This window comes from Amphimedon queenslandica, unplaced genomic scaffold (assembly GCF_000090795.2).
Source record: "Amphimedon queenslandica unplaced genomic scaffold, v1.1 AMPQUscaffold_13160, whole genome shotgun sequence".
In the NCBI taxonomy this organism is placed as follows: Eukaryota; Metazoa; Porifera; class Demospongiae; order Haplosclerida; family Niphatidae; genus Amphimedon; species Amphimedon queenslandica.
In genome coordinates, this window is record NW_003546604.1 from 1 (window position 1) to 12,549 (window position 12,549).

At 35.7% G+C, this 12,549-nt stretch overlaps 4 protein-coding genes across 4 annotated transcripts; all 4 read right to left on the reverse strand.

Moving 5' to 3' along the window:
• Nucleotides 1–419: 419 nt before the first annotated feature.
• On the reverse strand, nt 420–3,129 carry LOC105313977 (glutamate-rich protein 3-like). The gene is made up of 8 exons (XM_020000737.1): nt 2,996–3,129; nt 2,814–2,907; nt 2,641–2,766; nt 2,367–2,438; nt 2,030–2,305; nt 1,697–1,874; nt 1,382–1,632; nt 420–1,002 (listed from the first exon to the last, which is right to left on the reverse strand). Exons 1-8 carry the CDS (start codon nt 3,013–3,015, stop codon nt 430–432), a joined length of 1,590 nt encoding a protein of 529 aa, XP_019856296.1. The 5' UTR covers nt 3,016–3,129; the 3' UTR covers nt 420–429.
• Nucleotides 3,130–4,881: 1,752 nt separating this feature from the next.
• Nucleotides 4,882–6,695, reverse strand: LOC109584840 (neurotrypsin-like). The gene is made up of 7 exons (XM_020000734.1): nt 6,576–6,695; nt 6,226–6,478; nt 5,962–6,104; nt 5,644–5,851; nt 5,433–5,575; nt 5,311–5,382; nt 4,882–5,260 (listed from the first exon to the last, which is right to left on the reverse strand). Exons 1-7 carry the CDS (start codon nt 6,643–6,645, stop codon nt 4,923–4,925), a joined length of 1,227 nt encoding a protein of 408 aa, XP_019856293.1. The 5' UTR covers nt 6,646–6,695; the 3' UTR covers nt 4,882–4,922.
• Nucleotides 6,696–6,747: 52 nt separating this feature from the next.
• Nucleotides 6,748–10,513, reverse strand: LOC100636086 (neurotrypsin-like). Its single transcript, XM_011407830.2, has 7 exons — nt 10,391–10,513; nt 9,348–9,552; nt 9,094–9,230; nt 8,549–8,753; nt 7,938–8,077; nt 7,758–7,826; nt 6,748–7,322 (listed from the first exon to the last, which is right to left on the reverse strand). Exons 1-7 carry the CDS (start codon nt 10,452–10,454, stop codon nt 6,922–6,924), a joined length of 1,221 nt encoding a protein of 406 aa, XP_011406132.1. The 5' UTR covers nt 10,455–10,513; the 3' UTR covers nt 6,748–6,921.
• A 770-nt stretch (nt 10,514–11,283) lies between these two features.
• On the reverse strand, nt 11,284–12,489 carry LOC109584838 (uncharacterized). Its single transcript, XM_020000733.1, has 5 exons — nt 12,221–12,489; nt 11,914–12,150; nt 11,578–11,819; nt 11,366–11,522; nt 11,284–11,314 (listed from the first exon to the last, which is right to left on the reverse strand). Exons 1-3 carry the CDS (start codon nt 12,437–12,439, stop codon nt 11,784–11,786), a joined length of 492 nt encoding a protein of 163 aa, XP_019856292.1. The 5' UTR covers nt 12,440–12,489; the 3' UTR covers nt 11,284–11,314; nt 11,366–11,522; nt 11,578–11,783.
• Between the last annotated feature and the right edge of the window lie 60 nt (nt 12,490–12,549).

Here is a 12,549-nt window from a genome sequence, read left to right on the forward strand (position 1 = left end):
TGAGTAGAAGAAACACTGGAAGAGGAGGAAGAGGAAGATGGCGAATTCGGCTTGGAAGAAACAAATTTCAAAGATACATCAGTTCCATCGCTCTCAGTAGCAGGAATGAGTTCATTCTTGCTTTCATCCAATTCTGCAATGTTTAGCTCTCTACTGATGTATGACTGAGCTCTTCTAAATACTTGGGTAAGATATTCCTTTATCATGGCATCATCTGATAACAACTGGCTATCACTATCACCATCCTTTGGAGGTTTATTTGCCACTTCTGTCTCTGGAGCTATGTCTTGAAGGCTCTCAACTTTTTCTTGAGTTTTGTCAGCCTTGACTTCCACCTTGTCCTTATCTTTATCTGTCTCCTTTTGATCCTACCTTCTCTTTTTCTTCTTCCTTCTCTTTTACTTCCTCCTTCTCTTTCTCTTCCTCCTTCTATTTCTCTTCCTCCTTCTCTTTGTCTTTCCCTCCTAGTATCTCTTCCTTATCCACAGCATTAAACAGCTCTCCATTCTCTTCAACATTCACAACCTCTTCAGCCACTTCAAGAGGTACAGGCTCATCTTTTTCCTTGTGAGACGGAGAAGGAGTCCTACTACTACTTTTTGATGATCCTGACGTGCTCTTACTGCGAGGAGGTGGTGGTGGAGAGGGTGAGTTTTGTGATGCATGGGAGAGAGAAGTGAGTGTAGATGCTTTTGAGGATTTTCTTTCTTCTTCTTGACTTTGTTGTGAATCAAAATCTGATGAGTAAGCCTCCCCTCCTGCTCCCCCTCCTTCTTCTTCTTTCTCTCCTCCTTCTCTCTCTTCCTCTTCTTGTCCATCTATTTCTTCATCACCATCTTTTTTCTCATCATCATCCTCTTGTTCGAAATCTTCATCATCATATTCATCGTCCGACAATTTCTCTTCCTCTGCTGTTTTCCCATCCTCCTCTCTTTTTCCCTCCTCCTTTCCATCTGTCTTTATTTCTTCTTCAATTTTCACTGTTGTCTTCACAGGCGTAGTCTATACAATGATAATAAAGTCTTCAAAACTTAATAAATGCATTTTTAAAAATAGCGAGTATTAGTGAAAAATAACATTAATTGTTATACCCTATCAATACTTGGGAAGCATTGATAAGCGAAGATTACAATAAATGCGACGTAATTAATTATTGCTATAAATGTACACTCATTTGTTGTTATTATTACTGCGAGCTTGTAAATACATCACGGCGCTAATAAGTGAGACATTTAAAGATCTACATAACATTTAGAGTTTACCAAGGAGATGAAATTTTATAATTGCAAAGCATACAAGTACGAGTAGCCTTTTGTTGTTTATGTACTAAACTGTAATTACATTAGTACAAGTAGCTTTTTGTGCATGTACATGTTCATACTTTAGGTTTAAATGCTGGAGGGAAGAGTTTTGACTGATTTGCATGTCCAAACTTGCAGAGGTAGCACGGCTGACCTCCCTCGACTTTCAAGAGGCGAAAGTTAGCGGAGGATTTCCCACCGCCCAGAACCTGTCCTTGCTTGTGTTTGTACTCGCAGCAAGAGCTGATGCGACAGTTAATGAGCCCGTTGACGTAGAGTGACATCCCAAAAGGCATTCCATAGTGTCTCTTTGAAGTTACAGTAAATTGATCTGTGTTTAGAAATACATAAAATAAAGGAATTTTCAATGAAATTTAGATAACAATAAAACTAACCTTTAGCCAGGAGTTTTCCCTTAAATAAGCAAATATTGTTGCCACCACAGTGCTGCTGATGAACTTCAACATACACCCGTGGATCAAAAACGGACATTAATTTGATGCCACCTCCTAAATATTCGAACCTCAGCTCAACATTAGTTCGCATGTTGATCTCAGAAACAGCTGGGGCAGTCTGAAACAAGAGAATAACAGTATGAAACAAGACCTTGCTATTATGCACGCATGCTTATATTGCTTGGGTCTAAAAATTAAATGATACACATGTACATTGTAGTACATGTATTGGTCACTGAATTTCTAAAGTACTGTCAGGGTATTATAAAGTACCTGCGGTCTTCTTATACGCCCGCTCCTAATCTGCATGTTGGTAGTACGTGATGCTGTTGTAGGTGGTGGGGGTACTGGCGGATGTACTCTGCCATAAGGACTGATATAAGACGTGGGTAGAGACTTTGTGGTGTTAACCATGTGGTTCAGTTGGAGGAAATGCTCTTCCGAGAGACCCAGTTCCTCCTGGCGTTTCTTTAGTGTCGACGAGAGCTGAGGTGGGCACGAGTTTGAAGGACCGAGCAAAGCCACACCCAAAGGGTAACTAGCTTCATGCTAGATAAACAAGAGAACATTTATAAACTTTGAAATGACGTACAGTCTAATAAAAGCTTACCTTTACTTTCTCCGCTAGCTCCAATTTGGAGAGTGTCTCCATCTTTTTCTTTAACACTGCACGTCGTTTTTTCTGTTAGAAAAAAGAGACCATAAAGCAACATGCAAAGGCGTGCACATGTATCATCAAGTTACAGATTCATGCGCAACACCACACAGCTACAAGTGACAATTATTACAGCAATTTCAATTACAGATCCAATCCATGTGTGCTGTTTTGTAGATAAAATGTATCTAGCTACTACTTAATTGTTACACGGAATTGTTGAGCTAACCTCTAGCTCAACGACTCTATTGACAAGTGCTTCTGACATTGCATGCTTCGACCTGGCCCTGTGCTCGTTTCTAGCATGATAGCGACGGATAGTCTCTTCATCCAGAACACGGCCATCTTGAGTGATCTGCATGAGAAAGGAAAAGATTGAAGTCTTTTTGTAAATGCTCTTACCAGCCCCATCCTTTGGAGGTAGTGCCGCCTCGAAGAGGAGGCGAAATAACCCGCCAAATTCTCATCAGTGAGACTGTTGTAGCTTTCAAGGGGACTGGAGAAAGAAAGAGAAAAAAAGCAGAAATAGAAGAAAAGGGATAGAAAATGTGATATAAAAAGATGTCTTTGTTTCCTTGGCATACCCTTGATGCTTAGCGTGCATGGCGTCTATTGATTAGCAAAAAGAAAGAAAGAAGAGGCTACAGTAGTCACACCAAGTACTCTAGAGCCATAGATAGATACATCCAAGTGTTTGAGTCTCCATAGCAACCAGGTATTTTGGAGATACGGAAGTAAACGGAAACTACTTTTCCGTATACTAGAAAAAATCAAAAAATCGAAAAAGAATAATAATTTTCTGCACAAAATTGAAGTCAAGCAGAATACATGTGTAGGTAGCTGCCAGGTCATTACATAACTTTATTCATCATTAATACAAACAACAACAATAATAATAACAAAAAGACAAAATGGTGCATACTGATTAGGTAAGAGAGTTATTATAATAATGAAAATTAAGGTGATATGAAAATGGAACTTAAATAATAGTAATAATAATAATAATAATAATAATAATAATAATGATAATTCTAACGAAATTGCTGCTTTTTCTTGGCATCAATGGCTTGAAGTATAGGCTGGCGTTTCTGGTGGTATCTTTTTCTGAGAGCTTCCAACTCTTCGTCCATTCTCTTATCAAGTAGAGTCATGTGTTCCTCTAATTCATCATCATTTAAACCTTTCAACTAAAAAAGAAAGAGAGAGAGAGAGAGACAGTTATCACAGTATGAGGATAAGAAGAGGTAAAGAGTACAGAGAATTTCCAATATTTTTATACATTTTTTGTGTTGCATAGATTTTTTATAAATTCTTAAAGTTGCTCCAAAATCAGGCCAAAGACCCTGTACTATAGTACAGGGTCATCGGCCAAAAATCACCAAAATTGACAAGGAGAGAATTCTTAATTTTTATTTTATTTTTTGATGCATATACATGTTCTTATGTTGTGTAGAAAGTTTGAACTGATTCCGATCAAATTTGAATTTTTTATGAATTTTTAAAGTTGCTCCAAAATTGGGCCAAAGTCCCTTACATTGTCTATGGCCAAATTTTGTCAAAAATGAAAAGGAGAGAATGTTTCATTTTTATACTTTTTCTGATGCACTATACACTTATTTTAGCTGCTAATAAATTTGTAATAATTATTTTTGTGATTACAGAATATCATTTTAAAAATTTAAACATAATTCACAGGATACTACAGTCAGGAATTTCTTACTTACTAATCTACGAAAAGAAGGCAAGGACAGTACATCACAATTTCACTGGACATTCAATCTAAGCGTAATAAAGGACTCAATGGAGAAGCACATTAATCAGTTTCCTAGTGATTTGCAATATAAGACATACAATGGCCCTACACTATTTATTGGTGGCAGTAATTCTTCATACATAAAGTTAGTGTTGAAGCTTATAGAAATAGTATTGGTATATATGTGTGTGTGTGTATTTCTATTAATAGTCCATTGGTTTATGATGATATCAAGTCTCTATTTCCAAATGCTATTATAAAGCACATTAATGGAGCTGGCCATTGGGTACATGCTGACAGACCTTATGAACTATTCAATGTATTAAAGGATTTCATTCATTAGCATGAAGATTATGCAATATTAATGTACTAAGATCATCTTCATATTCATTGTTGTTGTTTATGTTAATTTATTTCAGCTTTATATTTATTTTCACTAACAGCATACTGATGATGATATTACATGTATATATATATGTTATTAAAAATATTAATTGATATTGTGTAATATTGGAGAAGGATTAATAAAAACTAGAATCGTTAGGGAGCAAATAAACTCTGTTGTAATGAGTATAGGAGCTTTAAAAAGATTCATATAAAATCTTGTTTCTGTGAATAATTGAATATTTAACTGTAAAAAATACAAAATTAACATAGCAAACAGTTGTTGCTATTGTTATTATTATTATTATCATACAGCACATGTATCTATTTAATTTATAAGTAGGATATAATTATATTACAATTAAAAGCATTAATCACTGTTCTGGTTGTTCATCTTTATTTTTTGACTTCATTTCAAACTCATTATCTTCATGCTCTGGAGTTTTCCCTTCTGGAAACTTCTCCTCTTCCTGGGGAGGCTTTTCCTGTTCTTGAGGTGGTGGCTGACTACCACCTTCAGCATCACCTCCAGCACTAGGACCACCAGCATTAGGGTCAGTTGCTTTAGAAACATTATATCCCTTTTTCTTGCTCCTACTACTACCGATTCCAACACCCAAACAGAAGCATATGCACATTGGCAAGCCAATCACACAAGCAGTGGATACGAGACAACTTATAATACTCACAACAATGATGATAATAACAAGAACTATAATTTAGAAAATAATGTATAATCTGGATATTCAGTGGTATTCTTACTAGCTGCTGCGCTGTTAGCATTCTGACAGGTGCTAAGTGTGTTGCTTGATTGAATGGCGTTTCGATTAAATTCTATGCAGAATAAAAACAAGTCAAGATTTAATGTGATATCATGAGCTTACCACATCCTAATATGACAACTTCATTATAATTGCAGTAATGGTTCCTTGATGACCTTGGGCATATTTGACAATATGAAATACATTTGTGAGAACTGTGGCATCGAACATCATTCAACCAGACCGGCTGAGAGCTTGGTCCATAACTAAAAGACAAAATGCATCAAGATTATTGTAAGTTTGAAAAATGTACATGATGTTTTTAGTAACTAACAGGTGGTTCCCAGATCCCTCAAATGATTGAACTGTACTGTATCCCAATTGACGGCAGGCAACTCTAGCATCAATTTCAGTAAAAGTATCTTCACATACTGTACCCCACTGTCCATTACAATATACTTCCAGTCGGCCAAAATTTGAGTAATCACTTCCCTGTACACGAATCTGTCCAGCATAAGGACGACTCCAAATTCTAGTCGTATCTGGGAAATATTGTAATTTATAAATATTTGATAGATAACCACAATGACTGTTCTGAGTTATTGAAATAATTATAATTATGATTAAGTAAAAATTATAATCTTCAACTTACTGCATTCAACATACACATCATCAGAATCTTCACAGACAAATGAGGCATTACTGGTTTTAAAGGCACACTGCCTAAGTGTCAGGTATTTATTGGTGGTACAATTAACATCATAAATAACAGCAGGAAGGGAATCGGTTCCAAAACTATAAAAACAAATATTAATTGAATGTCAGGATCCAATCAGCCAGTGATTGTGTCACTGCCTTGCAGTAACTGACAGTAGAATTTCTAACAACAAAAACAATAAATAATTATATGCAATACCTTGTAGTGGTATCAAATTTTAATGCTCCACTATATCCCAATTGATTACAAATGACGCTAGCATCATTTATATTGAATGACAGATCATCATTAGAGTCTTTTATATTATCACAAATATTACCCCAACCCATGTCACTGGTATTAGCCCTGTAGTAATAGATCTGAACAATCCCAGCTGATGGATGCAGTAAATCTGTGCGATTGTCAAATAATCGAATTGATCCAAGACCTCGTCCAAGACTAGGACCGTCACCTAAAAACAAACAATAATAATAATTATGTAGAGTTGTATTTCAATTAAGAATCTAACACAGTATCAGTGAAGTTTTACTGGTTTGGTACAATCTCACCTTGAGCATTAGCATGATTTAGCAATACCAACAGGAGCACCAGAGCATCTGGATGATCAAACAATTCCATGATGAACTGAACAAAACATAGAGTAAAAAACTGACTGCAGAAGCTAAATTTATAGACTGCAAAGATTTACTGGTAGTCACATGATTAGTCTATTTACCAAAATAATTAACTTTAATATTATTTTAAAGAAAAAAGGGAAACAACACTTTAATAAACAAAAACAAATATATAATCAATACTCATGCACTATATGCTAATAATAATAATAGTAATAATATTCAATTATTGCAGGAAAACAAAATATAATTGGTGTTTATATTTTTGGCAAAAATTCTTTTAGAAAGTCGGTTTCCCCTGAAAGACAGGAGGGGTGAGTGGCTCTTTTGGAGCACGATGATTGCCACTTGAAGAAGCAGGAGAATAAAGAACAGTGGGCCCAGAAACATTTTCATAATCAAAATTAATAGGAGGAGAATGTTTCATATCTTTGCTCTTGCGGATTGCTTGAGGTGATCCATCCATTATCATTATTACTTCTGGCGATGTGGCACTGATGTGTGCTGGCTGTTTTGTACCATTGCTTTTTAATTCATCGGCATACTTGCTTCCTTTGCTTCTGTTATAGTAATGACAGGCACAGCAGCAGGTTATTGCAGAGATTAGTGCACAGAGCAACAGGGCAACACCACCACCCAGTGCTATGCCTAGTATCATCAGCATGTCTTTCTTTGGAGGAACTAAAAAGTATAAAGTGATATAGTGTAAATGAAGATGTAAAATATTTGAGCAACTTAAAAATTTTTTAAATTCAATTTTGATCGGAATCAGTTAAAACTTCTACACAACATAAGTACATGTATAATATGTATCAGAAAAAAAATTATAAAAATGAAAAATTTACTCCTTTTCAATTTTTTGATGAAATTTGGCCTGAGACCATACAGGCAACTTTTAAAAATCATAAAAAATTCAATTTTGATCAGAACTAGCTCAAAAAAATTTATGCAACACAAAAACATGTATATGTATCAGAGAATGCAATAGTAAAATTTTTAGCTCAAGCAGCAATAATTGATAAAAATGATTACAACTTTTAAAATATATTATAAGGGCATTAAAAATATAGCTACAATAAATTGAAGCATTAATTTATGTAAACCTATACTGTATACCTGCTGTAGTTGATGCGTTGACACAAGTATTGTTTGTTTGATCAAGCCTCTCATCATTAGTGTTGTATGCTATACAATAAAAATGGAAAAATCATAACACCAGCACATCAAAGCTGTAAAAAATTAGTATCAATAGAACAAAGAGAGTGGAAGAGAGAAAAAGAGAGGGAGGCATCTTACTGCAAGATACTGTAAAATCTTCTCCATGGCGGCAGTTATGGTGCTGTGCTGCAGGACAGACTTGGCATGTAGCTAGGCAAGATTCTGTGCCTTGACATATAACATCATCCAACCATATTGGCTGAGTACTGTTACCAGGACTAACAGGAGTAGAAAAGAAGAGCAGGTAATTAATAATTGGAACAATCTTTATGTCACAAACATGGTTTACTCAATTGGAAATAAATTGAAATTGTTATCATCTTTACAGTAAACAATGGACAATAGAAGGTGAGGAAATTCACACTTATTATTGATTAATTTGCTGTCAGGTACGATTATTTCAAATGGCAATCAGAAAAGAGCAAGAGGGAGAGAGAGTAGAGAGGGTGAAAAAAGAGAAATTAGCAATTACATAATCCATGTACTGAGACAATTAAACACTATTACTACCATATAAACCTTATTCAAAATTGGTGTATCACATACAAAGTGTCTGGAGGTGAGTATCAGTGATACCTGAGTCCCTTGATATCTGCCATTGGCTTTATCTCAAGCAGATATCTCAGTCCTCAGGTATTACATTACTTGTATTATACTATTATGATTAAGTATTTTTAGCATTTACTCACAGTATTAAATGATCATATTTCACATAATCACTATATCCTAGCTGGCGACACATTGTCCTTGCTTCCTCCCTTCCCAGAGCATCATCACACACAGTTCCCCATTGGCCATTGCAGAGTATTTCAACACGTCCTTCTGTAATGTGATCACCATCAATCAGTCTCAAGTGGCCGTCGTAAGAAAGGCTCTCCCATATTCTAGTAGCATCTGAGAGAGAGAGGAAGGGATAAATTAGAGTGTTTGTGTAGGAGAGAGGGAGTTTCACTTTTATCAAAGGCACTTTATAATCATATGTAATTGGTGTGTAGCAAACAACAGTTAGATTAAATTGCAACATTTTTGCATCGTTGCATAGAAATAACCGCCCTCTGTAGCATGACCATTACTAAATTTTAAGAAAATTTTCTTTTACAGAATAAATTTTTGCAAATGGACAATAAAACTCATGTGGCCTCTTACTGTGGATAGAATTTTGCACAAATTAATTTAGCAAAGTTGAGAAAATTAATTTTAGTGCAGTAAAAATATATATGGTATATATACTTACAGCAAGAGACTGCAACATCACGACTGTCGTCCCATTGCTGTCTGATCGGGTTAATGGTGCATTGTAGGAGTACAAGATAGGATGAACTGGAACAATTGACAGTCTCAATGACACCTTGTGCTGTATCAAGTCCATAACTACAATAACAACAACAACAACAACAAAATTGAATACCTCATTACTTTGCGTACATAATTAATTTCAATGTAAATATTCAATTAAAATGCTTTAGAAATTATTTTGTTATTGCATACTTAAATGAGCCGGAAGAGTTGTGAGCACTACCTCCAGACCATCCTAACTGGTGACAGAGGACATCAGATTCAGACTGGGTCCAACTAGTAGGCCCATAGCATATATTACCCCATTCATTATTATAGAACACTCTCACAACTCCAGAAGAGAACTTGTGAGAAGTGCCTCCATCACGAAAGAGTTCAACTGCTCCATTGCCTTGACCTGCATGTGTATATGTGTGATTTATGATTAGAGTGCAAGCATGTTAGCCACATTCCAAATGTTATTTGTTACTAAGTTATGGCTCATTAGCAACAGGGCAGTTTATTAATGTGATTCCTGCCATAGATGTTACTGTACACAACCCTCCTTAATGGCAGATGCAGAGCAACCATACTGCATGCATTAGCTCTATATGGTAATAATTAATTCTTGGAGGGTGAGTTTTAAAAGCCATAATGCCAAAATATCATAACCATTATGCATGGCCTGTGAGAAAATTGCCTAATTAAAACTCATTTAGTGATAATCAAAATGTTATGAAGCAAAAATTTCATTCAACCAGCTATATGGGTGGGCCACTTGATGGTGCATAGAAAAATGCATGCAATATGGGGGAACGGAAGAGTCTTTTGTATTTTCTATCAGTTGGTAAAACACATTGTAACCGTGTGAATGTGTTCAACAATTATATATGACCACAAATTCTTGCACCGGTCAACGGGCTGCACTGAGTTCAGTCATGCGCAGTGTTGCAGCAACTCATGTTTGTTCTGTGCCAAACCAGCAGAAAATTCAAGGGCATGCCTTGAATTTTTGGGCAATACCGCCGTGATTACAGCAAATTTTCACTATTGCACTTTTCACTCCACTTGGATCACATTTGCATGCTCCGTAAACTGCATAATACCCTGATGCACGTAATAATGGAGGGGAGGGATTTACGGAACATGGAATGATCCAAATGGCGTGAAAAGCGCAGTAGTAATTTGAAGGCTATATAGTCAAATAAGTCAGTAACAATTAGTAAATAGCCTGTAATTTTTTTATTTGAACTCACCGTTTAATTGCCAGACATTAGTAAAGACGGTCAGCAATAGGAACAAGAAGGAACAGCTCACCATCCTTGGATTCTGCTGAAGTTCTATTAAGATCTGAGCCGTCGAGAAGAGGTGTTTAGATTTTACGGGCCGGACTCCTCAGTATAAATAAGAATTTTGAAAGTATACGGAGACTATACTGAGTAAGCATGCCGTAATCTAGGGAAACGAAGCCAATAAAAACTAGACTGTCATACAAAAATAAAATAAGCCTGGCTCTATGGGAGGTTGTATGTATTCAGTGCTAGTTCGTATGTATGTATTCAGTATTAATTTTCAGAATATTAATTTTCATCAGAATCATCACTAGAATCTTCTGATCCTTCTTCTTCATCATTATCTTCTTCTTCATCATTATCTTCTTCTTCATCATTATCTTCTTCTTCATCATTATCTTCTTCTTCATCATTATCTTCTTCTTCATCATTATCTTCTTCTTCTTCTTCTGATCCCGATTCTTCTGAATCTTCTTCAGATTCATCTTCAGAACCCTCTTCACTGTTCTCTTCGCTATCACTTTCATCTTCCTCCTCTTCTTTTCTTTTATTCTTCTTAGTTGCACGACCCCCTGCACCATCTGTGCTCTCCATCAGTCGTGATTTCGATGATGACCTTTGAAACGTTGAAACATGCTCAGACTCTTGACTAAACGTTCTTGAAAATGCTGTGATAAAATTATACAAAATACATTTTAGGTAGCTCAGCTAGTAGTTGCTTGCTGACCTTGATTCTCCTCTGGTAAACTAAACTCATCCTCATTCTCAGTCTGCAGTGCTTGCTGAAATTGAAATTCCATTTCACTATCCCTGACTGGGTTTGCTGCTGCTTGCCTATAGTAGCCCTCTCTCTTTTCTTCTAGCTTCTTCTTCTTACGATAGCCATAACTACTCACAGTATATAAAACTGTCAGGATGCATGTGCCTCTAGCCACTTACCACAGTAAAGCAAAATACATGAACAGTATAAGCCATAATAATGCAAAAGTGCAGCTACCAACTGTCAGTAATATAATTACTCCATTTATTCTAAATAAGTCAGTCTCATTTTGAGTTGGAGAGACAGTAGGTGAGCTCATAAATTCATCATCAATGCCTATAGATATGCACACATGCAACAATAGAATTAAAATACTTATTGGTCTACAAACTTAGTTGTCCATAGGCAGTTTTCCAAAGAGTCAAACTTGCTGCAAGCAAAAGTATAGATCTCATTTCTATAGCAAGTGCTTGCTGTGCTGCAGCATCCAGCCCCACCCTCTCATTTGAAATCAATACAGTACACAAACTTGCAAACAAATCATGAATAATGATTATTACACCTAATTTAAAACAATATTCATTAATTGTATTTTGTTCATCCACTTGCACAGCTCTTTAAGGTTTGATAGACCTATTAATTGTAATAATAATAACAAGAGTAGATAATAGTAGTAGTAATAATAATAATAATAATAATAATAATAATAATGATAGAATCTTCTTACCTGATTAATTGCTAGCTTTGAAAAGAAGTCTTTCACATCAAAAACTTTGTACAGGCAATACAAATTTGTTGGACTATCGAGTATTACAGAGCAGAAGCCTGCATCTAAATAACACTGAGGATGTGTCTTAAAAGCATAATCTTTAATATCTTCACAGGTAGCATTATTACGATAGACAGTACTGTTTACTAGAGCTGTCTCGAGACATATACGAACTTTATTTATCCACTGCTGCCCCTAAAAAAGAAGAAAATAGTAAGTTACATAATAGCAATACAGGAATAATAAAAATGGTAGCATATCTTACATTAGCAGGAAAGCAGTCAATATTTTCACCAAATTTAATGCAATATTTTCCTCCATATCCTAATGCATAACCATTGGGGCCACAGGGCACACGTTTCTCAACACACTCAGAATAAAAGGCACAATTCCCTGAGGCAGCCATTTCTTGACAGCTATCAGTGGCAGTACAAGTAGAGATGCTGTAGAGAGAGAAAAGAAAGAGCATAGCAAGAGAGGCCATTATTAGCTGATCTGTTTGACCTTTGCAAAGCTGTCATCATCCAATGTTGTGATAATAGTATTCAGAGGAGAGACAATGTGTAGAATGCAGTTCAAATTAGTATAATAATA

What these genes read in the sequence shown, in the direction of transcription:
- LOC105313977 (XM_020000737.1), bottom strand. Translation starts at nt 3,015, where the DNA reads ATGCACGCTAAGCATCAAGG. An exon ending in ACCTCCAAAGGATGGGGCTG is followed by an intron (nt 2,767 to 2,813) that starts GTAAGAGCATTT and finishes TTTCTCATGCAG; the next exon opens with ATCACTCAAGATGGCCGTGT. An exon ending in AGCTAGCGGAGAAAGTAAAG is followed by an intron (nt 2,306 to 2,366) that starts GTAAGCTTTTAT and finishes TTGTTTATCTAG; the next exon opens with CATGAAGCTAGTTACCCTTT.
- LOC109584840 (XM_020000734.1), bottom strand. Translation starts at nt 6,645, where the DNA reads ATGGAATTGTTTGATCATCCAGATGCTCTGGTGCTCCTGTTGGTATTG. An exon ending in AAATTTGATACCACTACAAG is followed by an intron (nt 6,105 to 6,225) that starts GTATTGCATATA and finishes TTGTTTTTATAG; the next exon opens with TTTTGGAACCGATTCCCTTC. An exon ending in AGTTGTCATATTAGGATGTG is followed by an intron (nt 5,383 to 5,432) that starts GTAAGCTCATGA and finishes TATTCTGCATAG; the next exon opens with AATTTAATCGAAACGCCATT.
- LOC100636086 (XM_011407830.2), bottom strand. Translation starts at nt 10,454, where the DNA reads ATGGTGAGCTGTTCCTTCTTGTTCCTATTGCTGACCGTCTTTACTAAT. An exon ending in TAATGTCTGGCAATTAAACG is followed by an intron (nt 9,553 to 10,390) that starts GTGAGTTCAAAT and finishes ATACACATGCAG; the next exon opens with GTCAAGGCAATGGAGCAGTT. An exon ending in CAACGCATCAACTACAGCAG is followed by an intron (nt 7,323 to 7,757) that starts GTATACAGTATA and finishes TATACTTTTTAG; the next exon opens with TTCCTCCAAAGAAAGACATG.
- LOC109584838 (XM_020000733.1), bottom strand. Translation starts at nt 12,439, where the DNA reads ATGGCCTCTCTTGCTATGCTCTTTCTTTTCTCTCTCTACAGCATCTCT. An exon ending in TTGACTGCTTTCCTGCTAAT is followed by an intron (nt 12,151 to 12,220) that starts GTAAGATATGCT and finishes CTTCTTTTTTAG; the next exon opens with GGGCAGCAGTGGATAAATAA. An exon ending in CAAAGCTAGCAATTAATCAG is followed by an intron (nt 11,820 to 11,913) that starts GTAAGAAGATTC and finishes TACAATTAATAG; the next exon opens with GTCTATCAAACCTTAAAGAG.